Source organism: Stylophora pistillata, chromosome 10 (genome assembly GCF_964205215.1).
Source record: "Stylophora pistillata chromosome 10, jaStyPist1.2, whole genome shotgun sequence".
NCBI classification, from domain to species: Eukaryota; Metazoa; Cnidaria; class Anthozoa; order Scleractinia; family Pocilloporidae; genus Stylophora; species Stylophora pistillata.
Window position 1 is genome coordinate 20,979,001 of NC_142528.1, and position 24,069 is coordinate 21,003,069.

The 24,069-nt window shown below is 40.9% G+C and overlaps 2 protein-coding genes and 1 pseudogene across 5 annotated transcripts; 2 read left to right on the top strand and 1 right to left on the bottom strand.

The window, feature by feature from the left end:
* Nucleotides 1-4,200: 4,200 nt before the first annotated feature.
* LOC111326014 (substance-K receptor-like) lies at nucleotides 4,201-23,795 on the top strand. 4 transcript variants are annotated; one of them, XM_088735666.1, is made up of 6 exons: nucleotides 4,201-4,476; nucleotides 4,882-4,983; nucleotides 5,466-5,956; nucleotides 13,566-13,700; nucleotides 14,555-15,593; nucleotides 22,106-22,901. In XM_088735666.1, exons 4-6 carry the CDS (start codon nucleotides 13,577-13,579, stop codon nucleotides 22,251-22,253), a joined length of 1,311 nt encoding a protein of 436 aa, XP_088591792.1. In that variant the 5' UTR covers nucleotides 4,201-4,476; nucleotides 4,882-4,983; nucleotides 5,466-5,956; nucleotides 13,566-13,576; the 3' UTR covers nucleotides 22,254-22,901. The 4 variants fall into 4 exon arrangements, with proteins under 4 accessions (XP_088591792.1, XP_088591791.1, XP_088591794.1 ...); XM_088735665.1 differs by having other exon boundaries at nucleotides 4,882-5,956; XM_088735668.1 differs by lacking the exons at nucleotides 4,201-4,476; nucleotides 22,106-22,901 and adding an exon at nucleotides 23,279-23,795 and having other exon boundaries at nucleotides 4,578-4,983.
* LOC148722199 (neuropeptide FF receptor 1-like) lies at nucleotides 5,872-7,995 on the top strand (annotated as a pseudogene).
* LOC148722200 (uncharacterized) lies at nucleotides 7,656-11,086 on the bottom strand. Its single transcript, XM_088737013.1, has 2 exons — nucleotides 8,072-11,086; nucleotides 7,656-7,721 (listed from the first exon to the last, which is right to left on the bottom strand). The coding sequence occupies exons 1-2, from the start codon at nucleotides 11,084-11,086 to the stop codon at nucleotides 7,656-7,658; spliced, it is 3,081 nt and encodes a 1,026-aa protein (XP_088593139.1).
* Nucleotides 23,796-24,069: the final 274 nt, after the last annotated feature.

The following is a 24,069-nucleotide window of genomic DNA, read 5'->3' on the forward strand; positions in this document are numbered from 1 at the left end:
CATTATCAATGACAATTTTATATATGTATATACTGCATAGATTTATATTATATTACTTAATTATTTCATTATATTCTATCTATATTAGTGATATTATAACTTTAAATTGTATCAGATGATTGTAAATAGTCAATTCATATTTAAGAGCGACTTTCTGTAAATACCACAGATAGGTGTGCAAGATGGAAAAATCGAAATCTCCCAAACTTTGTCATATTAAAGCCCTTATGAAAATATTTTAGAAAATGCAAGATTCAGTTTCTTGCGATTGACATATTCCTGAGGAAAACTGGCACTCAAAGCTGAGCGGCTGTGAATAATCTGGAACTAAAAGACCAAATGAAAATGTACTAAAATGACACAAGTTTCGGCTCCGCAAATAGATAGTGTTTTTTTTTTTTTTTTGGTTGTTGCTTTTGTTGTTTAGGGTTAATTCATACGAAGGATAAGTAATAGGTGGTAAACTAGACGGTAGAGCATGAGTCTAACTTCAATAAGAGAAAAAGAGTTTCTTTTTCTTGTCCACTGTTTTTCTTTTCTTTTAGAGAAATTCTATGCCGTGGACACAGCTTGACGGCAGCATAGACCCGTGTACTCAACATTTTTAAAGCGTCACTATTCTTTGGAAAATCACTTATTGCATGGGCAATATGAGTTTGTGCCGGTCAGAGAAAGCCTAAAACCCCACCCCCACCCCCACCCCCTTACTTGGGTCTAGTCAAAGAGGATGTCTGGCAATTTAGTTTAGCTGAGGGATTATGGTCTTAGGCTTGGGCTTGGACTTGGGTCCAAAGCAGACAAAAAGATTCCCAGGTAAATCCCATAATAAGCTATGTAGGCTTTTCGAAAAAGAAAAAGAAACAAAGAAACAAATTCAATCTTGGGACAGGAGCCGATCTCCTGTTGGGAATAAAAAAAAGAAAAACGAGAATTCTTCCATCTCACCAAATCCCAAACCTCCCTCCCATCAGGTGCTTATTACCCGGGAAGAAAACCTTAAGCCTCCGTCATGAAATACAAAATATTTATAGTTAAAAACCAGACAGCCTAGGATCTGAAGGATTTTGCCGGCCTGGTAGCTACAATTTTGGCATCAGGCAAAATGTTCGATACTTTAGTCAGAATATACACTGTTGATAAAAGTCCTGATTTCCCTCATTAAGCCGTATTTCCAAGCCAATTATAAGTTTTTTGCTTCCAAACGTAAGATCAAAGAATGTTGATATCGGTATGTTCATTTAATTAGTCGGTATAGACCCTAACTGTTACTACAACTGCATGCTACCAGACGTTCTCCAAGTAGGGACAAGTAAGGAGCTTTGCGCCGTCCTTTGCTGTTCATCACCTCAGTGTCAAAATGTTTGCAAATGGAATGCAGCATGGAAACGCTTAGCTTTCGCAGCTTACCTGCCTTGTGCGTGTCACATAAATTGAAAGTGTAGAAAACAATTGGGTGCCTTAGCCCCACCTCCTCTAACACAGCTGCGCGAATATTTTCTAATTCCTACGCGATTTCCTCTTCAGCGGCCATAATATCTTCGTCTTGATCAGATTTTGGATCGTCCGAATGAGAATGCCCGAGTTTAGAGGCTCTTCTTGAAAGTATGACGGAATTTTCAGTTCGGTCAGAAATTCACTTATTGTGAACAATTTTTCCCCTTCCTGGTTTCGCGCGTAACGCATGTCACGTGCAACATCCATTGGATGAAGTTTCACTCCTGTTGCTTGCCCTACTTTAAATTTCGCGTCTAAGTACTGTCGCTGGGAATCACTAAACCTCGTTGCCTTTCTACCGGGCACCGACTTGACGGAGCCTCCAGGATGGCTGGTTGTTCGCCTCACAAAGTAGTTTATCATGGTATAATACTTTGACTTTGTCCATATGACTTTCTCTGACCGGTAGAAACTCACATTGCCCATACAATAAGTGATTTTCCAAAGAATAGTGACGCTTTAAAAATGTCAGTGAGTACACGGTTCTATGCTGCCGTCACGCTGTGTCCACGGCATGAAATTTCTTTAAAAGAAAAGAAAAACAGTGGACAAGAAAAGAAACTCTTTTTCTCTTATTGAAGTTATACTCATGCTCTACAGTCTAGTTTACCACCTATTACTTATCCTTCGTGTGAATTAACCCTAAACAACAAAAACAACAACCCAAAAAAAACACTATCCATTTGCGGAGGCGAAACTTGGGTCATTTTATTACATTTTCATTTGGTCTTTTAGTATCAGATTATTCACAGCCACTAAGCTTTGAGTGCCAGTTTTCCTCACGGGACTTCACAGAAGAACCTCAAACGGTGGATAAGCCAAAACCCATGAGAAGGAAAAGGACCGAGACCTTAGCGCTATGTTTTCTTGTTCGCACGAGGGTTGCGTTAAGATGAATCAGCGTCACTATTTTAATTCCCAACAAGAGATCGGCTCCTGTCCCAAGATTGATTTTGTTGGTTTTTCTTTTTTCGACAACCTTACACACCTTTTCTTTTCTTTTTTTTTTTTTTTAGCGATTACGGGATTTACTGGGGAATGTCTTAGTCTGCTTTGGTTTACAGCTCAATTTCGCGCGACAAAAATGCTTTTCCTTTCAGATAATTGCCACTACGAAGTCATAATCGTTTGTTTAGTTTTTGAACTAGTGGAAAAGGATCGAGTTCTCGAAGTATTTAAACTGCTGTCCAACTTCACTCTTCTACTGCTTGTATTCGTCATTGCAACCGCAAGTTCAAAAGTTGTAAATTTCACGCAAGTACCGTTGATGTTTTCAGTTCTCAAAACTTGCCGTTTGAATTGCCCCAAAATTTTATTTCATAAATTGTAAGAAAAAGGATTGCTCTTTCTCTGGGATAGCATTTGCACAACGAAAGCCATGTACCAGAAAGGGTTTTTTGCCGTTGAAAAATGGAAAAACTGATAGTCGCGATGAAACTGTTTTAGAGGGTAATTTTTAAAAAAATTAAAAACTCAGATTGGAATCTTTTTAAATTACAACAACGTTTTCATACAAAGGAAGGGTCATAAAATCATCTTATATCGCGGTAGTCATGGTATTTGATTCCGTTTCTTTTCACCACGCGAGGATGCGAAGCACATTTTTCGGTGGTTTAAGCCCTCTCGGAGGTGAAATTAAAAAAAATAATTTTTTTAGAAAATATCAATCGCACGAAACTGAATCTTACATTTTATAAAATAGTTTCATAAAGGCTTTAATGTGACAAAGTTTGGGAGATTTCGATTTTTCCGTCTTGCACACCTATCCGTGCTATTTACAGAAAGTCGCTCTTAATTTGCTCAAGTCGCTCTTAATTTGCTCATTGTAAACGCATCGAGGCGTGCTAGATGCGCGCTAAGAACGGTAATTAAATTAAATAGCGAGCTTTAGCACACATGTTTGTGAGATACCTACAACAGCCAGATGATTAGAATTCTGTTCCCTAGTGATCAAGTTAAATATATAACAGGAAATGAAAATACTGAGTGGAGAAACCATAAAGGGCCACTAACCTTCTCAAGCTACAAGCGGTCTAGAATTTTGCAGCCCGGATTATCTGTGATCTCAGAAAATTTGACCACGTGACTCCGCTTCTGAGAGAACTGCACTGGCTACGTATTAAATCTCAGCTATATCTCCGTGACGGCGTACTTGCTTTTAAATGTATGACCAGCTCCGCTCCTACTAATCTCTCCTCGAAGTTTCTAAAACGTGTTGAGATAAGTGGTCGCACGACCAGAAGCTCCCAACTTCTGCATATACCCTTGTATAGAACTAAATCTGGACAAAGGACTTTCTTTTATCGTACAGTAAGTCTATGGAACAGTTTAGATAATACCCTCAAGCTCTGTAATTCTTCTCGTGATTTTAAGCGTAAACTTAGAGCCAAATTACTTGATGCTTTCCTTTCTCATCGCTCTTAGTTGTAACTTTGGCGAACATTTATCAACATTTTAGCTTCCTTAATTTTTCTATTATACTTTTTAGTACTGTAATTTTGTAATTTTTAGATCATTCTCACCGAAAAACCCTCTTTAGGGAGTGTCGATAAAGTTTGTATAGGGCCATTTGCTTATATTGAACTCATGTTTTAATCATTTCCTTCTCCAAATGACGCACACGCACACGCACACGCACACGCACAGCACATTGAGATCAGGCAGTAAGATGATTTAAATGCTGGTGTCTCAGTGTTATCAAAGGGTTTTACCGACGGCAATTTATCAGAGACACGTCGAGAAAAAAAATCATTAACACCATCGTCATCACTATGGTCGTTATGGGATACCCATCATGATATTGAATTTAGAATACGAAAAGTATTTTTTGTCGATTTTTAATGACTCGAATAACGTTTACTTTGGTTAACACATGACAAGAGCTGTTCGTAGTCTATCTAGAAGCAGTGGCAATTTTCACTCACAACCCTAGAAACATTTTAAGCGTCACCAGAGTCACTGAGCAACGTTCCAACAAGGCAGGTGCGATTCCTCTGAAATATTCATACCACTGATGAAAACTCGGCATGATATTTTTATTAGAGTTTTTCGATTATTCTTTGCGCCGAGCAGTATTTGACAAAACAGTCTCTTCAAATCAGATTTTCAGTCTAACAGTTATTGCCTTTTTTTGCTCAACTTTAGGTTGAATTATTTTTATGTCTTTCAAATTCTAAAAAAAAAAAAAGACATTATCCGTAATTAATGACATGGGAACTACGAAAATGGTCATGAGTGCTTCTCAGTTGTCAGAACACAGCGGGAATATTTGTATAAATGTGTACCAAGGGTTGTCGTGACTGTCAATGGAAAATTTATTAGATTTCAGGGGCTGTTTTGTTCAGTTACTAGCTTCATGCTAAATGGATCTTTTTTTAATCCTTGCAGACATGATTATATGGTAAAGGCTGATAGTTTCGAAAGAAACTGTTTGGGGCTGCGTCGGTGGGAGTAACGAAATAATTTGGATATATCAACAAAGTTGAAATGGTAAATTGGCCACCATAACGATTACAAAAGCTGACGTTTCGAGCGTTAGCCCGCCGTCGAAGCGAACCTTCGCTCCGACGAAGGGCTAACGCTCGAAACGTCAGCTTCTGTAATCGTTACGGTGATTATATGGTAGTAACCTAATGTATATTCTGCTTATAATTCAATGTTGAAATACAAAGCGAAAAAAATGGTTACTACTCTGCAATAGAAAAGAGTCAGTGAAAATGAGTCAAAAGTAAGTTGAAGAATATGTAAAGGAGTAATGTACTCTATTTTTTCGATGTCATTGTACGAAAACTACCAAGCAGAATGACATTTATTCTCGTTGTAAATTTGAAATTTACTACGTGAGGTAAGATCCTGGAATATTTTCCGTTAAAGCTATTACAATATTCATCTCTCGGGTCTGCACATATTTTTATTGCTATTGATGGATCGGCACCATTTGAGTTTGATGTAGCGTTGTTATCTTGATCTAGACTTACCAGAGCTCGTAATGATGCCCAATGAGTGACAGCAGAGCTAAAGAAACCTAAAGGAACACCAGTAGATTGGTTTAATCACACGAACTCCATCTTTCCTAATCATGAAAGAAAAAGTTTTGATTTCATGGCGAAATTAATTATTGAGAAATATTTGCCTAGCAGGAAGAAGGAACTACTTTAATTAAAACTCATAAACTTCATTACCATAATCATTATTTTACATATAAAACGCCTCAAAAGGTTATGAAATCTTCAGCTAACCAATCACAATCTGTTTTCCAACAATGCACCCAAGCGATTCTATTCTTACAGTGAAGAAAACAGTCCCTCACCGCGAGATATCCAGAACTATCTAAACGAGCTATCTTTTCAAGTTTCGATCTCTTCGCGAAACACCCAAATGATGTTATCAGGTCTTGCTTGGATGATTTTAGCGTACAGCGTGTGGAAGTCAGTGGCAGACGGCACAAATCATACGGAAACAAGTATTGCATTTTTATTTGATTTTTGTAGCGATTCGGTCACGGTCTTCTTCGCTTCTTATTCTTCCTTTGTAACACTAAGGGAAACACTGGTCGCTAAAACTAATTTAGACTTTGTGGGAGACATCTCAAATATCTTTATCTCTGAACATCCTGTGGTTTTTTTTATGATAACCAGCAACTGAGTTCTGAGGATCAAATGACGCTCCAGCACAGTTTTTCCTTAACTCCACTCTCAAATATACAAAAAAATTCTTTAATTAAAAAGTGAAAAAAATGACAAGCTACTAATTGCCGTTTTTATACATGATATAACATACGAAACCTTTTAGCGAAGACTTTTTCTTAAAGGAATTAATCACAGACAGTTGTGAATTCTATTAATAATAGGAAACCTTCGAAACATAAAATTTAATCGCCTCAGCAAGTGAAAAGTTAATCATTTTTTCTCGTCTAGATTGTCATTAGGCATCACATATCACTCAGTTTTACAAAGAAATAGTGTTTATTGGGGAAAAAAATTGTTCTTATCCACAGGTTCACAATTAAGCCTCCCTACAAAAGTGGTTTTCACTTTCACCTCGCGTGTAACCTTCCTGGTGTCTATGATTGGAAACTCTCTGGTGATCTATATCGTAATCAAAAATCAAACTATGAGAACATCCACCAACTGTCTAATAGTGAGTTTAGCTATAAGTGATGTTTTGATTACTATGATTCAGGCTCCCTCACTGATTGTAAACCTTTGCAGTGGAGATGAAGCATATGCATCTTATCTGGGAAATCTTACTAATAAGATATTTATGTTAGGAGTTTCTATATTACTTTATTCCTCAATTTTCAACACTGTTGTTTGCCATCGCCATCGATCGATTTCTGGCCGTCACTAGACCATTGACATACAAAGTCTCATCAAACCGACTAGTAAAAACAGGGATTCCTCTCGTATGGTTGAGTTCATGTTTGCTATCGCTAGAGATGGCAATACAAGTTGGGAACGATGAAGCAATACGTGCAAAAAGTCGTTTTGCATTGTGCTTGTCATTAGTAGTTTTGGTCATCTCGCTGATCACTTTAATTGCACTTTATTCTGTAATTTGTTATCGTCTTTGGAGAAGAAGTATTCCTGGTAAAGTGTCCAGAAATCAGCAAGCACTTGCTATTCGAATAGCACGGAAGGTCACTATTTCAATGATATCTATTGTAACCGTGTTTTTTCTTTCATGGGCACCAATTTTTGTGACTATGCTTGCGCAAGTATTCGACTTTAATTCATCTTCTATGTCAATAATGATAGAAAACCCGATTTTCGCTGCCATTAGTTTCTGGTTAGTCGTAAACAGCAGTGCTTGTAACCCGTGTTTGTATTTCCTTTTTATCGAAAGCTTCCGTCAAGGTCTAATATTATTCTGTTCACCCCCAATTCCCAGTAAACAGGCCAGACCACATCACAGTAATCTCGTGAGGGGGTTTTATTTATTTATTTATTTATTTATTACAATTTAATGACACATATAACTTACTTACTTACTTACTTACTTACATTAATAGATAATAATACAAAAGAGTAAAAAGAAAGGTGCCATAAGGATGGTCCGCAAAAGAGATAAATCCCCATGCACGGCAGACTACCTTTAACAAAAAAACAAATCCAAACTAAAATCAATCAAATCTTGCAGTCAAATAATCCCTTACACCCCTTTTAAAACAAGAAACACTTGGAGCCTGACGGACCGATAGTGGCAGCCCATTCCACATGTGGACAATCCTATTAAAATAGCAAAACCTAAAAGTATCAGTCCTCGCGTAGTTCTTTTTCAATTTAAGATCGTCCTTACCCCTCAACGAGTATCTTTCCGAATTTGAATAAAATTGGATATAAGAGGATATATCTATATTAATATACCCATTAAGAACTCTATAAAAAAATAGCACGTCAAAAAAGAAGCGTCTGTCCTCTAGAGATAACAGGTTCAGTTTTTCTTTACGAGTGTTGTAATCATCATCAGTTTTTAGAATAAACTTGGTGGCTCTTCGCTGAATCCTTTCCAATTTATTAATGTTTCTAGCCGTGAAGGGTGACCAGACAATAGTACAGTATTCCAATTGGGACCTTACCAAAGCACAGTACAACCTTCTTAACATGTTAACATCTTTCAGACCCTTGCATGTCCTTTTAATAAGGCCAAGAATCTTGTTAGCCTTGCTTGATATCTTATCAACATGAGCATTCCAGGACAACTTGTTACTAGTAACTAATCCAAGATCACAGAATTCAGATGTTTCTTCCAGAGAGTTCTCATTCAGCTTAAGGTCAGAACGAAAAGGCATACTTTTTTTCGTGATACGCATCAATTTGCATTTCTTTACATTAAAATCCATTAGATTTCGCTGACTCCAGATGTGTAGATTATTCAGGTCAGATTGAAAATCATGTTGGTCTGATGTACAGTTTATCAGTCTTGATGTTTTACAATCATCTGCGTACAGTGCGATTGTGTTTCCAGGCATAACCACATCCGGCAAGTCACTAATGAAAATTACAAAAAATAATGGCCCTAGTAGGGAGCCCTGTGGTACACCAGATGGGATAACAGACCAGGTAGAACTCTGTCCTTCAATAACAACCCTTTGCTCTCTGTGGGTCAAGTAATCCTCGCACCATCTTAGTAGGCTACCAGAGATGCCGAAATTACACAACTTCAGAAGAAGTATATCATGTGATACTCTGTCAAATGCCTTAGAAAAATCCAAGAACACGACATCCACCTGTAGTCCATCATCCAAGGCCTTTGTCCACTGATGGTGTGTTAATACCAGCTGGGTAGCACACGAGCGACCCCTTATGAAACCATGTTGCCAATCTGTCAGGTAAGGGGCCACATGAGAATATATGGCATTATATACAATCTTCTCTGGGCATTTACTTGGAATCGATAACAGGGATATAGATCGATAATTCTCTACCACATCTTTAGCATCTGATTTAAACACAGGAGTGACATTAGCTCTTTTCCATGAAGAAGGAACTCTCCCACACCTGAACGACAAGTTAAACAGTAGAACCAATGGGTAAGATAGCTCCTCTGCACATTCCCTCAATATCCTCGCAGGAATGCCGTCTACTCCAGTTGCTTTATTAATGTCCAAGTTGCAGAGGATATTCTTAACTTCACTGTACGAAGTGAATACATCCATCAATAAGTTAGGATTAATCACATCAACATGAGAGCTGCCAGAGTTTGATGTTTTTGTAGAGAAAACGGAGCTGAAGAATTCATTGAACAGGGAAGCTTTTTCCACAGGATCTTTTGCAGACCTGGCTTTGCCAGAGTAAGTTATTACTTCTGGCAGTCTCTTGCTCTTGGACTTAAGAGAATGAAAAGACCAAAACTTCCTTGGATTAGTCTTCAGCTTATCCGATAGAGACTTTAAGTACTGGAAATACTTAAAGGAGATAAGACGTTTGGTCTGTTTCCTAAGAAGTTTAAACTTTGTTGTCACCTCAAGAGAAGCATTGGCCCTTAAACGCTTCCACAAGACTTTCTTTTTCCTCACTAACTTTAAGACCTCTTTATCTATCCATGGAGGTCTTGGCTTGCGTCTAAGCTTCATCTTTGGTACATGTTGATTGACTGCCGCGAGAACAAGATCTTGGAAATTCGCCGTGCCTGAGTCAATATCCTCACAGGATATGTAGGAATCCCATAAAATGTGAGAGAATGTATTTCTTAGACCATCAATGTCAGCTTTATCATATCGGTAAACTAATCTTTGACTGTTTTTCGGCCTGTTGAACTTTTTCTTGATCGCGAAACAGACTGGGAAATGATCTGAATCAAATCCATTTGGGTGCACAGTAGTTCCTTCGATGAGTGATTCATGATTCGTCAACACAAGGTCTAAGATGTTACCAGATGATAAGGTATTAGTGGCACTGGGACGAGTGATATATGGGTTTGTTTGGGTGAGAAAATGGTCATCCAGGATTTCACAAAAAGTTTCAGTCAAATTGTCTAAAATAGTTGGTGATCCAGTAGACCAATCGACACAGGGAAAATTAAAATCGCCAGTGATAATTAAATCAGCGATTCCTGTACCAGAAGCTTTATTGAGAAATCTCCTGAATTCATCCAAGAACGTCTCTTCAGCGTCTGGTGGTCTGTAAAAAACTGCAAATAATAGACATCGTGTATTACTGGTCTTTAATTCACAGGCTAGCATCTCCGCATTTACCTCAAGATCGTATCTCCGTACACATGGCAGGTGTGATTTAGTTGCGAGCAACACTCCTCCACCACGCCTACCACGTCTATCCCGACGAAGGATACTATAACCCTCAAGATGTAGATCACGGTCATCAAATTCATTGTCTAACCAAGTCTCCGTCAAGGCAACAATGTCAAAGGAGTCCATTAATAACAAAGCATTTAGGTCGTTGATCTTGTTTCGAATACTCCTCGTATTTAATAATAAGCACTTGGAGAAGCCATTAGCAGAGTGAGGGGAAGATTCCACAGAGACCTCAGAGCTTAAGCTTACATTCTGCCCAGTTGAGAAGGACGACTCAAAGAATGAATCAGTGAAGTTAAAAGGCCACCCACAATTTTTGTCACAGAACCACTGCTCATCAGAAGACCCCAAGTCAATATAAGCCTGTAGATCCATGGTAATGCACTTTAGGTGGAACCATTTGTTACAACCATCGCAGAGAATCCCTTTCTGATTGGAGCGAACAGGCTTCGTACATACATCACAAGGGCACTTCCAAAGAGGTTTTTTGCGAGTTGTGGATAATCCCGGAGATAATGACTGTTCTGGTCCAGGGTTTATTTCGATGTCTCCACATTGTACCAATCTTGAGATATTAAATGTAGAAACAGAATTGGGATATCGAGTCAGGTCTGTACCAAAATATCCCTTCGCACATGTTCCAAGATGGCGGACTCGCGATGTCAATGCAACAAAGAAGTTTCGAGTCGTCTCCAAGTCTATGACGCCTCCAACAAGATGCAGACGAGTCTTGGGATGAGATAGTCGTATTTTGAGGAAAGTAAAACTATCACAGGCTAAGAAACAAACTAAAAAAGCGGTAAAAACAGGAGAGAGGGAAAACTTACAACCAGCCGCCATGACGACCGCTGACCGGTTTTTTAACGTCCCCTGCCTAACCAAATTAACTCTTTAATAGACGCAGGAGACGGGACCTACGGTTTATTCGTCCTTATCCGAGAAGACTAGAATGTCTATTCATTTCTTGATATTAAAGAAAGGTAGCGCAGTCTCCTCAGTTATTTTAAGACCGTGAGTGTTGGTCCGGCCGGGGCTCGAACCATCGACCTCGACCTCCCGCACAACAGTCCAGCGCTCTAACCAATTGAGCTAACCGGGAGGCGGTTAGCTTAATTGGTTAGCTCAATTTCATACGCCTGCGATCCCCAGTTTACCTTATGTAGTATATAATTAAAGTCGTCTATCGTTTCTTGCACATTATTTTAATGCTCTATCTGTATGGACATTTTTTTGTTTAGTTGAGAATAATGAACTACTCCAGAAAGGTATATGTACTAGAGATAGATTGCTTAGATGGTTAAGTTCCTCTGACAAATTCATAATAAAAGACATGAAATCCTTCCCTCAAAGGCGCCCTGTTGGAGATTTAAGCAGAAATTTGAAGAAATATTTATTAGCGCATGATTATTTGAATGCTTGATTGATTTCACAGACTGATCCATATCAAACTGCTCTAAATAGATAAATAAGGACCAAACTGTCATTTTTCTGTCAGTTTTTACGGGAGCTCGTCTTTCGATCCAACAACAAATTGATTAATTGCTCTTCTGCAAATTTGTTCCTTAACATGAATTTTTCTGCGAAAAAGCTCCTAAAGTTACGCAACCACCATCGTACTGTCCATGATACTTTGGTTTACGAAAATCAGTCGATCAAAAGTAAAATGTTTGTTCATTTGAGTATAACTGAGAAGACAGTTGTTTTGCATTTGTGTGATGTATTTTGCATATAGTAAAACAAAACAAGATCATGTGAAGGTGTAGTCTGATCGTCCGGGTGAGTGTAGTCCTGAGAAGGACTGTTGTCGGTGGTAGTGACTGACGTTTCGACAACCTGTGCGGAAGTCATCATCAGAGTCAAGTGAATAGTTATTGTCAGTACAATGTTCTTATTTCAGTTTGTGTGAAATGATCGGTTGGTTTTGCCGTGATGTTATTGGCTTTAAGACTCAAGTGACGTAAGTTGGTGGTGATTGGTCTGTTTCGATCTGTCAGTAAAGTTAGGTCGTCCTTTTTCGGTCGTTTGTGATGTTTATGTCTTGAATGAGTCGTTTTCATGGAGCGGGTAGTTGTTGACATCTGTTTAGGGGAGTCTGTTCTAATTTAATAAACCAGCTTTCCCGAGTCAGTCGTTGAAAATAGTCAGTGTTGTAGGTTAGGCATTGCGCAGAGTCCCAGTCAATGTTGTGGTTGGTAAGTCGATGCTGTTCAGCAATGTGATTGCTGCCATCACCTTTCCTCGTCGCCCGTCTGTGTTCAGTCAGTCTTGTTGTGAGGTTTCTGCCAGTCTCACCGATGAAGGAGGCTTGGCAGTCGGAACAATTGATCTTATAAATCGAAACGTCAGTCACTACCACCGACAACAGTCCTTCTCAAGACTACACTCACCCGGACGATCAGACTACACCTTCACATGTTACCCCCGGGTTCAAGCCATTTGCTGCAAAACAAGATCAGTGACACGGTGGACGTACCTTTTTTATTTCGCAGTGCCTCGGCAGTCAGACTTGTAACTCACGAACGTGATAAATTGTAGTTTTTGTTCTAGAATAGCGGAGGAGTTTTAAATCGATTCCTGGAACACGATCTGTTAAAGGTCAATAAACTGTCAAAAAGTGTCTTTTCTTAACCTATGCTACCAAAATCTCTCAGTTTGTACATCATTTCTAGTCAAAGTGAATTAAGAGCGTCTTTGTTGATCAAACTGATTGCAGTTTTGAAACGGATTTTATAAATACTAATGTAATGACCATTTCACTCAGAAAAATTTTAAAATGATATGCCTTTCCGACGCTGACACCACAGTACCTCCAATTAGGACAATGCAGCCATATTTATCTTACATTTATTCGATCAGTTTTAAATTATGTAGAGAACTTTGAAAATTTGATCGGCGCCCTTGATAGTGTTTGAAAATTTAAATTTTTGGCTCATTCATCACCAGCTGAGTGACAATTGAATGTCGACATAATGATGGACGTCTTTCTTAGTTTAAATAACTGTTGTGAGGTTCATAAGAGAACCTTTTAACTTTTCACAAATGGATCAAAATCAAAACTTAAATCCATTTGACTTAGTGATAATCAGACTAGCCAGAGTATCTACAAAAATTTTCTTTCGTAAAAGCATTAATATTCAAGACTGCAATTATAAGAAAACCGATAAAATCTAGTTCTCTTTGTTATCTAAGTCTTTGTTATCCCAGAAATGTAAATAAATGAAATTAAGTCAAAAGCAGACCACTATTTAGTTCATCAGAAGTACAAATCATACACAAAACGGCATTGCTCTGTTCATTTGAGTTCTTATTCTCCCGGTAGACTGAGGCAATATGCTGACATATAAGCTTTGGTGTCATGTTGTTTGCCCAGTTCTCGTTTGCTACGTGTGGGTGACATCTGCAGAGGCCGCCGAGGATAATTTATCAAGTCTCAACGATACAAATCTACAGAAAAGTAAGTTTTCCCTTGTTCTATTGCGGTAGACAGATATAGGAACAGCGAAAAAGAAATACGGGGAGGCAGACTGACTTGCATCCAATTCCATAGAAACCTGTAATGTGGCTTCGTTTAAAGGGTGAACATTTTGGGTAGAACGTCACCGTTAAAAGCGATTATGTTGCATGAGTTTTCATCAGAAACGAATGATTCCAACCGGTCCTGCAGCGTTAAAATTTCTTATCGCAAAATAATGATTTTTTCTATTAATAAGTCAAAGACGTATGAAGTTCATAGTTTACAGGACTTGAGCTTTAAGTATCCCGAATATCTCATCAGCGACTTACTTCAGCTTTTCAGCGAAAACTATTCTGGACACGCTGTTCATCTAGAGGAAGGCAAGCGCCCAATTAGTTATTCACTCCCGTTTGTTAAAGTTTTATGAGTAGTAATAAGTGATAGACTGCTAGTATTCTATTTCTTCAATATTTACATAACAGAACGGGGGAAAATGTAATTTCCTGTGAGTCCCATTAATTGCATTTTACCCCAGGAAATGGGAAAAAACCTTTCTTTTCTATAAAAATATTTTGGTGAGTAAGCGCCATAAGGTATGATTTTTTTTTGAAAATATTTTAATTGAGGATTGGGCATCAAAGTTACAACGACATTTTTTTTTAATTTTGAAGGAAAACTTACACGGAAAATTACTATGCATAACTGATTAAGTAGTCTAAATAGATAGGATCAAAATAAATGGACTCTACGTCGAGTATACCGATGTGCCTCTCCCGTTGATGCTAGAAATGAACTTGCATTTCCCCTTATGGATTCACAGAAAAATGCAGGAATTTCCTCTCATTTCTCATCAGATTTCCAATTCAGTTTACCAACAAGAGTGATTTTTGCCACAGCCACATTATTCAGCTTCCTGATGTCTGTGATAGGCAACTCCCTTGTGATTTGCATCATAGCCAAGCAACAGTCCATAAAAACATCAACCAACTATCTCATAAGGAACTTGGCTGTTTGTGATATTTTAACCACTGTACTCATGACACTAAATTTAATCAAAAGAATTTTTCTCGAAGGCAAATGGTTTGGCGGTGTTATGGGAAGCGTCACTTGTAAAATGGTGGAATACGGAAACTCCGTTACACTTTTTTGTTCTCTTTCAAACCTAGTTGCTATCGCAATTGATCGATATCTTGCTGTCACTCGACCACTATCTTACAAGCTGTCATCAAAATGGCTGGTAAAAATATCAGTTCCTGTCATGTGGTTGATTTCACTTTCATTACCTATAGCAAGTGTGTCTGACACACAATTATTATACTACGACGGTAATGTGTGGCCAAGATGTGAAGAGGTAGGAAATCGAGGCTCTTGGGATTTGTACTTGTCGATAGCTTCTATAATCTGCTCATTTATCGCATTGACTACGCTTTACTCAGCAATTTCTTATCGAATTTGGAGAAGAAACATTCCTGGTGAGATGTGCAGCAATCAAAAGGAGCTTGTTATTCGTACAGCACGAAAGGTCACTATTTTAATGATATCAGTTGTAGTTGTCTTTTTTGTTTCAATGGCACCAGCTTTTGTTTTTCTCATAATCTTCGAATTTGGAAACGCTGGTCCTACGTTTGGAGCAACTGTAATGCAATACCCGTTTTTATTTGCTTTCAGTTACTGGCTAATTTGTAACAACAGCGCTTTTAACCCTTTGTTGTATTTCGTATTTATTGAAAGTTTTCGTCAAGGCTTGAGATCGGCTTGTTCAAGATGTCGGGTTCCACGATTCTCAGCGCATAAAAGGAGGCTCGAAGCTGGACCAGAATTAACGAGAAATATGCCAGCTTTGGACATCATCAATAGGGAAGAAGGAAACATTGAAATGACGGCATACTACAGGTACAGTTCATAAGCGTATAAAACGTTTGTAATTTCGCTAAGTGGTGTGCAAAAGACCTTGAAGTGTTGGGGATAGCACAAAACTTCGACGCGTTATCCGTAATATTCCTTTAATTTTCGACCATCACAATTGATAGTATGAACATGTCACGAGAAATCGGTTACCTGACGGTGAAAAACTGGGAAAGAAAACAAACAAAAGGACGAATAAACAAATGAATACCTAAAAACAAGCGTTAATCGAAATCCTACTCACATTTTGTGCGAACCAAACAAAAAAAGGAAGAGTTTGCAGCCGCAAGAGCTCGTCCATAAGAACACGTGTTAGTAGCTACGGTCCAAAAAAACATGTGACCAAACTGTACTTCGTGTATATGTACCGAAACGTAACGCAACAAGAAAAACAAGAAAAAAGGAAAAACGTCACGGACTAAGTTTAACTAAACATTCCGCCCGCCTTAGGACGATTCGGTTGGACGATCGCCCAAAACTCCTGGTTCAGCTCAAGTTTAGGTCTTCTCAAAATCATTTTCCAGTAGGCACAGCTTCTGAATCGGGCGTATGAACACGGAGTCTTTCGATTTGACTTTCGCTGTGCGTGCCATTCCATCGGCCCCAGGGTAGGTCTCCAAGACCCGTCCAAGACTCCAATGCCCTCTTGGTGCGTTTTCATCAACCAGTAGGACCAGAGCATTTGGTTTTAAATTGGGCAGGGCTTTGCGCCATTTTCCTCGAATTTGCAGGGTTGGCATGTATTCCCGTACCCATCGCTTCCAAAACAGGTCTGCCAGGAATTGGACTTGCTTCCATTTCCTCCGGTAGTCATCAGCCTTCTCGAACGCGCCTGGAGGTAGGCAGATGGACTTTCTTTGCATCAGAAAATGCGCAGGAGTGAGCGGCTGCAAGCCGTTTGGGTCATCTGAGTTGGCAGTGAGTGCTCGGCCATTCAGCACTCGTTCGACTTCCGTGAAGAGAGTTTCAAGAACTGGTTCTGTCACTACTTGAGTCCCGACTATTGCCTTTAGAACGGTCTTGGTACTGCGCACCATCCGCTCCCAGATCCCCGACATGCTAGAAGCGGTAGGGGGCTGAAAGACCCATTTGCAACCTCTCTACAGCAATTCCCGATCAATCTGTTATTGGTTCCACGACTTAAGCGCTTCTCTGAGTTCCCTTTCAGCTCCGACGAAATTTGAGCCTCGGTCGCATCTTAGTTCAAGCCCTTCACCGCGACGGTTTATGAATCTTCGTAAACACAGTAGGAAGTCGTCCGTACTCATCGACTGAACCAATTCAAGGTGGACCGCACGAGTATTTAAGCAGGTAAACAGACAGCACCAGCGTTTAGTTGTTCCTCTTCCGTGCTTTACATATAGGGGTCCAAATAGGTCCATGCCTGAGTACGAAAATGGAGGTTGATAGGCCATCATACGACTGTTCGGGAGAGGAGCCATTTGCTGAGTCATCGGCTCCGCTTTTAACCTCTTGCACAGGATACATCGTGCGAGGATGGATCGAGCCAAAACTCTAATCTGAGGGATCCAATACTTCTCGCGTACCTTTGCTATCAGGTGCTCGCGGCCAAGGTGGCCGATCGATTCGTGGATATGGCGGACAATCATGGCTGTTACTGGGTGATTTCGTGGCAGAATCACCTGGATCCTAGCAGCGTCAGCGACTGGCGGTGATGTCACGCGCCCTTTGACTCTCAGAATACCGTGGTCATCAAGCACTGGATTCAGGCTGACAATGTTACTGGATGACTTAACTTCACCTCTGGCCCTCAGGTCTTTAACTTCTTAGGAATAAGCTGAACGTTGGACAAGTCTTGCGATGACTACGGCAGCAGCATTATAGTCCTCTAAGGCAAGGTGGCCCTTCTGAACAGTCTCCCGATTGGAAAGGAAGTGAACGAAGCGAGTAAGCCAAGCCACTTGACGTCTGAGTCGATTCCAATCGGAGCAGCCACTTAGTATCCGATGGATGATACACTGGGATATAACAGCTGAAGAGTTCTCAGAAAGCGGTTCTGGTTGTTTAGTACGGAGATCGGTGCTTATGTCGGTAAGGTTAACGTGGGTGACCTTTTTCAGCTCCAATACTTCATCTGGAACCTCCTTCAGCTCTGCATTGGGCCAGACAGATTCTGACTGCCAGAGGAATTCCTGCCCTCGTAACCAACGGTGATTTGAGCTCAGCTGTGAAGGGTTCAGCCCACGTGAGACATCATCAGCTGGATTTAAGGTACCCGGTACATGATTCCAGTCATCGGGTTTTGAGTTTTCTCTGATTTCTTCTACGCGATTGGCGACATAGGTTTGGAATCGGCGCTTCTCATTTCTTAAGTAGTGGAGCACTATTTCACTGTCGGTCCAGTACTTGGTTTCTCGAATGCACAAATCTAGCTCTTCTCTCAGCATCTTATTTAGGCGTGTAGCCAGGACAGCTGCTTGTAGTTCAAGTCTTGGGATGCTCGTGAACTTAATAGGAGCATTTCTTGCCTTGCCCATCACGAATGAACAGTGGACGGGGCCGTTAGGATCCTGAATTCTCAAGTATGCAGCTGCTCCATACCCAACTTCCGAAGCATCGGAGATGTGTAGCTGTAGTTTACACCTCAGCGCATCAAATCTAGGGGGAAAGTAACAACGCGGGATGCGCAATTCTGACAAGGACTGCAGCTGTGTCGTCCAAGATCTCCATCTACTTACGAAGTGTTCATTTAGTGGTTGATCCCAATCTAGCTTAGCCTTCCATACATCTTGTATCAGCGCTTTTGCCGTGAGGGCTACAGGTGCAGCAAAGCCAAGGGGGTCATACAGAGAACAGACGGTGGATAGGATCCCACGCTTTGTCTCGGGGCGAGTTACAGTTTTAATTTCAAAGCCTAGCTGATCTGTCTCAACAAACCAACGTACTCCAAGGGCTCTTTCCACTGGTAATTCATCCAGGTCAAGATTCAGTTCTGGTTTGGCTCTTCTTTCAGCAGGTATTTTGGACAAGGTGTCTTTGCTATTTGACATGAACTTTGTCAAGCGAAATCCACCACTTCCTAACATTTCTGCCAAGCTGGATGCTGCTCTGGCTGCCAAGTTCTCGTCTTTGAATGACGGTAAGGCATAATCGACATAAAAATTCTTCTCAACAATGGCAGTGACTCCCTTCTCAAACCTTTCAGCATTGTCAGCAGCTGTTCTCCTCAAGACAGAGTTTGCAACGCAAGGAGAGGAGGTAGCACCGAATATGTGCACTTCCATGACATAAACGTCTGGGGGCTGTCCGTAATCATCAGTCCACCATAAGAAACGTAGAGCATCTTGGTCTTGTTTTCGCACCCTTACTTGGTGGAACATAGCTTCCACATCAGTGGCCAGCCCAACCTTTCCTTGCCGAAAGCGCAGCAGCACTCCAATGAGGCTGTTGGTCATGTCTGGGCCTTGGAAGAGATTCTTGTTTAGGGATGTGCCCTGAAACTCAGCTGCGGCATCGAAAACGATGCGAAGCTTTCCAGGTTTGTTGAGATTGATTATTGGGTGATGAGGCAGGTACTAGGTGTATGAAGTCTCCATAGCTGCTTGTTCACGAGATAGTTTTTGGGCGTAGCCTTTAGAGATATACTCATTCATGACCTCGCGGTACTTGGCAGCAAGCTCCCGATTTTCAGGTTTTGTGAGGCGTCGCCAAAGGAGTTCCAGTCTCCTTTTGGCTAGGGTGTAGTTGTTTGGCAGCCATGGCTCATCTTCCCTCCACAAAAGGCCAACTTCGTAATGCCCATTTACGAATGTGGTGGTATCCTCTAGAATCTTCAAAGCTCGCTTATCTTCAATAGACAGTGGTTTGTCGCCTGTCCTCGTTGCTCCGTAGTCTTCGATCTTCCAGAAACGTTCAATTGGGTCTTCATGCTGAGTGCCGACTGACAGAAAGTTAACAGACGCTTGCTTTCTCCGGCTACTGTTTAGGGGCCCTGCGATACTCCAACCGAGTGGAGATCGATAACCATGGGGGCCATTTTCGTCTAGTGGAAACCTGACCTCATTTTTCAAGTGTGCTGCGGGTACATTGTTGCCCACAATTATTGATACTCGTTTCATGTCAACCTCTGGAAAGGTCAGATCTTGCAAGTGGGGATAGTCCTTAAAATCTACTTTCTCTGGCAAAATTTGTTCCGACTGATTGAGATCTGGGAGGACATAGGCTTCATTGACATCTATATCACGGCTACACCCTTCCACAGGACTTAGGGTGAATGACACACATTTACTTCCTATCAGTTCCTCTTTGTTCCTTATCGTCTTGATACTAATTTGTTCTAAAGGTCCTTCCAGATTAAGCTGATCAGCAAGTTCACTATCAATGAGAGTGTCAGTACAGCCGTTGTCCAAAAACCCATAGGTAGAAAGGGAAGCACCATTCTCTGTGGTGACAGTTACTGGTAGCACGTTTAGCAAGACTTGAGCCCTTTCGGTGCTTATGCAATTTGAACTTACGGAGGACTGATGTTTGTTGCCCGCTGGAGGTTCTATTTCTTGTCTTGAACCCTGTGGTTGTAGGGGAGGTGTAGCAGCAGGAGGCACTTGTTGGTTGGCATTATTATTCACAACATCTCCTTTCTGATCTCTTGTCCTGAAGCGACGGCCACTGTCATTCTCCTTATGCAGTAATGTTAGATGATGACCAGTGCACTTGGTACAAGCTGGGGGCTCTGGGCAGGCGGAACCACTGTGATTAGGTTTGGGACAGCCGCAATTAAAGCAAAATCCATACGATGCTGCGTACTGACGCCTCACAGCCACGCGATCGCACTGCGAAATGATCGGACAGTGCTGCAAACGATGAGATCCAGACTTACAGATGGAGCAGGTGGCTAAGGGTTTTTTTCTGAATTGATTCTCGGCTTGTGTGGATGAGATTGTGGTATTCTTTGCAGGCAGCAGTAGTGCCCCTTTGCTTCTCGGGGCATTCCTGTTTTCCTCTTTGTTTTCTCGTCTTTGCCGCTGGGATCCAAATACCGGGTCGTTTCGGATTGAGGCCTGCCTTTTGACGAAGTCTGCGATGTCCTGCAATCGGGCAGTTCTACCTCTGCTGACTATCTCATAGTTTTGAGTCTGCCATTTTGTGATCAGGTCATTTGGGAGTCTGTTTACAATCCTTCTCAGATTGGTAGCTGCACTAGCTTCTCGCTCAACATCACCCCTCAGGATTTTTAATGCGGTGTTCAACTCCTCAGCAAAGTTTTGCATACTCACACTGTCACCATAGGTGAGCCTAAGGCCAGAAACGAGGTCCTCAATGCAGGCCTGAGACACCTGGATGGGTTGACCAAAACGCTCCTCTAAAGTCTTCATGAGATCATCATAGGAGCAGCCTCGGTTTCTTTGGATTACTTTGAGCGCTTCACCTTTCAAGAATTTTGGTAAGTACTCAACTCTTTGGGCGTCATTCAGCAGCTCACTTTCAAGATGTGTGCGGGTCTGCTCCCTAAAGAAGGGAAATTCAGCTGGATTACCACTAAATTGAGTCGGGACAATACCATTTAGGAGTTGCACCTTCCACATAACTGCTACATGATCTTTAGGGGTATTCTCCTCTTCTTTAGTAACTGGAACAGCCTTAGGCTTGCACTCAAAGGAGTTTAGGTCTTCATGGCAAGAGAGACGGAAGTTGGTAACTGGTAGCCGGTCTTCCTTATTTTCGCGCATGGGGGAAACATGCACTGGTACCTTGTCGAAGGGGGTGGAGTAATCTACTGGTGCAACATCTGGCATTGTCTTACATGGCCTCTTAGAGATGTCCAGTCTACTTGGCTCCGACTCTTCAAGAGCAGGTTTACGGCTGTGTTGGAATGGAAGCTTATCAGTTCCATAATTTGGAGGAACCTCATTATTTCCGCCCAGTAGACCAGTTCCTTCATCGTAATCCCTTTCGATTTTCCAATCTAGCTCGGCTAAAGTTGCCTCATCTTCTAAACGCCTCAGTTCAGTTTTTGCATTTTGTCTGGCTAACTCGGCCTCCTCTTCAGCTCTTCGCTTCGCGAGCTTCAGCTTCTTCTTGGCTAACAGAGCTGTACGTAACTTTTCCTATCTAGATGATGAAGAGGCCTTTGAAGACACAGAACTCCGGTGTGTTTTTCCACTCTTTATAGAGATTTCATCTTCGTGCTTTTGTGTTTCTCGATCTGACTGCATTTTCTTTTCACATTCTTCGATCAGCATTGTCATTGTTTCTTTGAGGGACTCGAATCTTGCTCCTACTTCGTGAAGACGTTTCCTTTCATTAATTCCTGGAACGTACTATGCATGAATAGCTTCGAAGGAATTCCAGGCAAGGGTTAAACTCTCTACCATTTTCTGGGCGGATGAGGGGTCCCAATTTGTGTAAAGACAAGTACGCAGTTGTTGCGTTTCGGCAGCGACGTATCTAGCAACTTTGTTCCACGAGTTCGCCAGTCGATGTTGTTCACTTATACCCTTTTGCCGCAAAACTTCACTGAAATCGATTTGTGTATTTGGCAGGGGGTCCTGGCGTAGCGAGTATCCAAATGCTTCTAGTGCTGATGGTGGATTAAGATCAGCAGACGGCAGTGGAAAGGCTGTGACTCCAATGTCCAGGGGAAAATCTTGGTTGGCTTTAACCGACAGGCTCATTCCAGGGTCCATTTGATTTATCTAAAAACCTGAATCAACTTGGTCTATTCCTCGATCCACAATCCTGTGATCCACTCCACCTATACCATCAATTGCACTCGAAGCGATCATTCCTCAATAAATTCGGGTAGAGGGACTGTCTTCAACGAATTACTCTTGGTAAGACGGAAAATTTTTTCACTATGTTGGGGATAGCACAAAACTTCGACGCGTTATCCGTAATATTCCTTTAATTTTCGACCATCACAATTGATAGTATGAACATGTCACGAGAAATCGGTTACCTGACGGTGAAAAACTGGGAAAGAAAACAAACAAAAGGACGAATAAACAGATGAATACCTAAAAACAAGCGTTAATCGAAATCCTACGCACATTTTGTGCGAACCAAACAAAAAAAGGAAGAGATGCAGCCGCAAGAGCTCGTCCATAAGAACACGTGTTAGTAGCTACGGTCCAAAAAACATGTGACTAAACTGTACTTCGTGTATATGTACCGAGACGTTACGCAACAAGAAAAACAAGAACGAAGGAAAAACGTCACGGACTAAGTTTAACTAAACATGAAGGCCTCAGATAGATTAAAAAAGTTAGCGATGTAAATAATGCTTCTTCTTTGTTAAAAGAGAAAAACTGTCCTTTTGAATAAATTGTTCACCACTTATTCGGAGAGAAATTTTCATTCTGAGTCTCCTCTGTTTTTACTTTAAGTGGCCCAGAAATCTCGCGCTAGTCTCTAAGGAAAAACCAAAACAAATAACCACTTGGTCGCTCGCGTTTTCCCGCGCTCCAGACCGTTCGGTCGGTTTTACTTTGAGTTCTTATTGGCTCTTAAAGGTATTTTCCTTTCTGATTGGCCGTAGTCATTACTTAGGCCTCGGGTTTTTTCCTCGTTGCATCGTTTATTATTAAAAACACTTTGCAGTCAAATGACTGAATTACATGAAAATGTACAATACAATAAGACGAATGTTAAAAAAATATATAGATATATATATTATATACAGTGGCTCATAACAAAACTGTCTCTAAATCTGTTAGACTTGCACACGGGTGCGGTAAAGATGCGACCAGATCTAAGGTTGTACATCTGCTGGGAACGTGTTGGGAGTAGATGGCTGAGTTTGTGGCTGCCATGCGCAATTTTATTGGATAGATCTTTACATAATGGTACAAAGTACAAAACAGGGGCCGTGGCTGTTTGTCATAATGTTCAACGAGCTAGATTTTCCTGGCACCGATCTCTGGAAGTATGTCGATGATGTCACTATTTCGGAGACGATAAGTAAGAATCAAGACAATAATTTCAAGCCGCTGTTGACCTCCTAGCAAACCGTGAGTCCGTGGAAAGTTTCAACTGAACGAGACGAAATGCAAGGAACTGCGAATAAACTTTAAAACTAACAACTCTACTTTCAGCTACTTTATTCGATCCAGTTGTTGTTAACAGCATGGCTATTGATATAGTTTCCAGTGCCAAAATAGTAGGCGTCAACATCTCCAATGATTTGAAATGTAACACCACATAGTTTATCTCATCTTAAACGCGGTCTTGGTACCCGTGAGTTAGTTCAGTTTTTATGCACTTGCATTCGTCTGACCACGGAGTATGCATGTCCCTTCTTGCGTGACGATGTCCGCACGTACCTCTCCAACGAGTTTGAAGGTGTGCAAAAGCGGGCTATGCGCATCATCTCTACCTTTTTCTCATATTGTGAGGATAGTTGATAAACTATTTAAGCAATTTATTTAGAGTGAGCAGGACAAGCTTACTTTATTTCAGTTTGGGTTTCAAGGCTGGTATAACGTTGATGACGAAGTTTTAGTTTTTC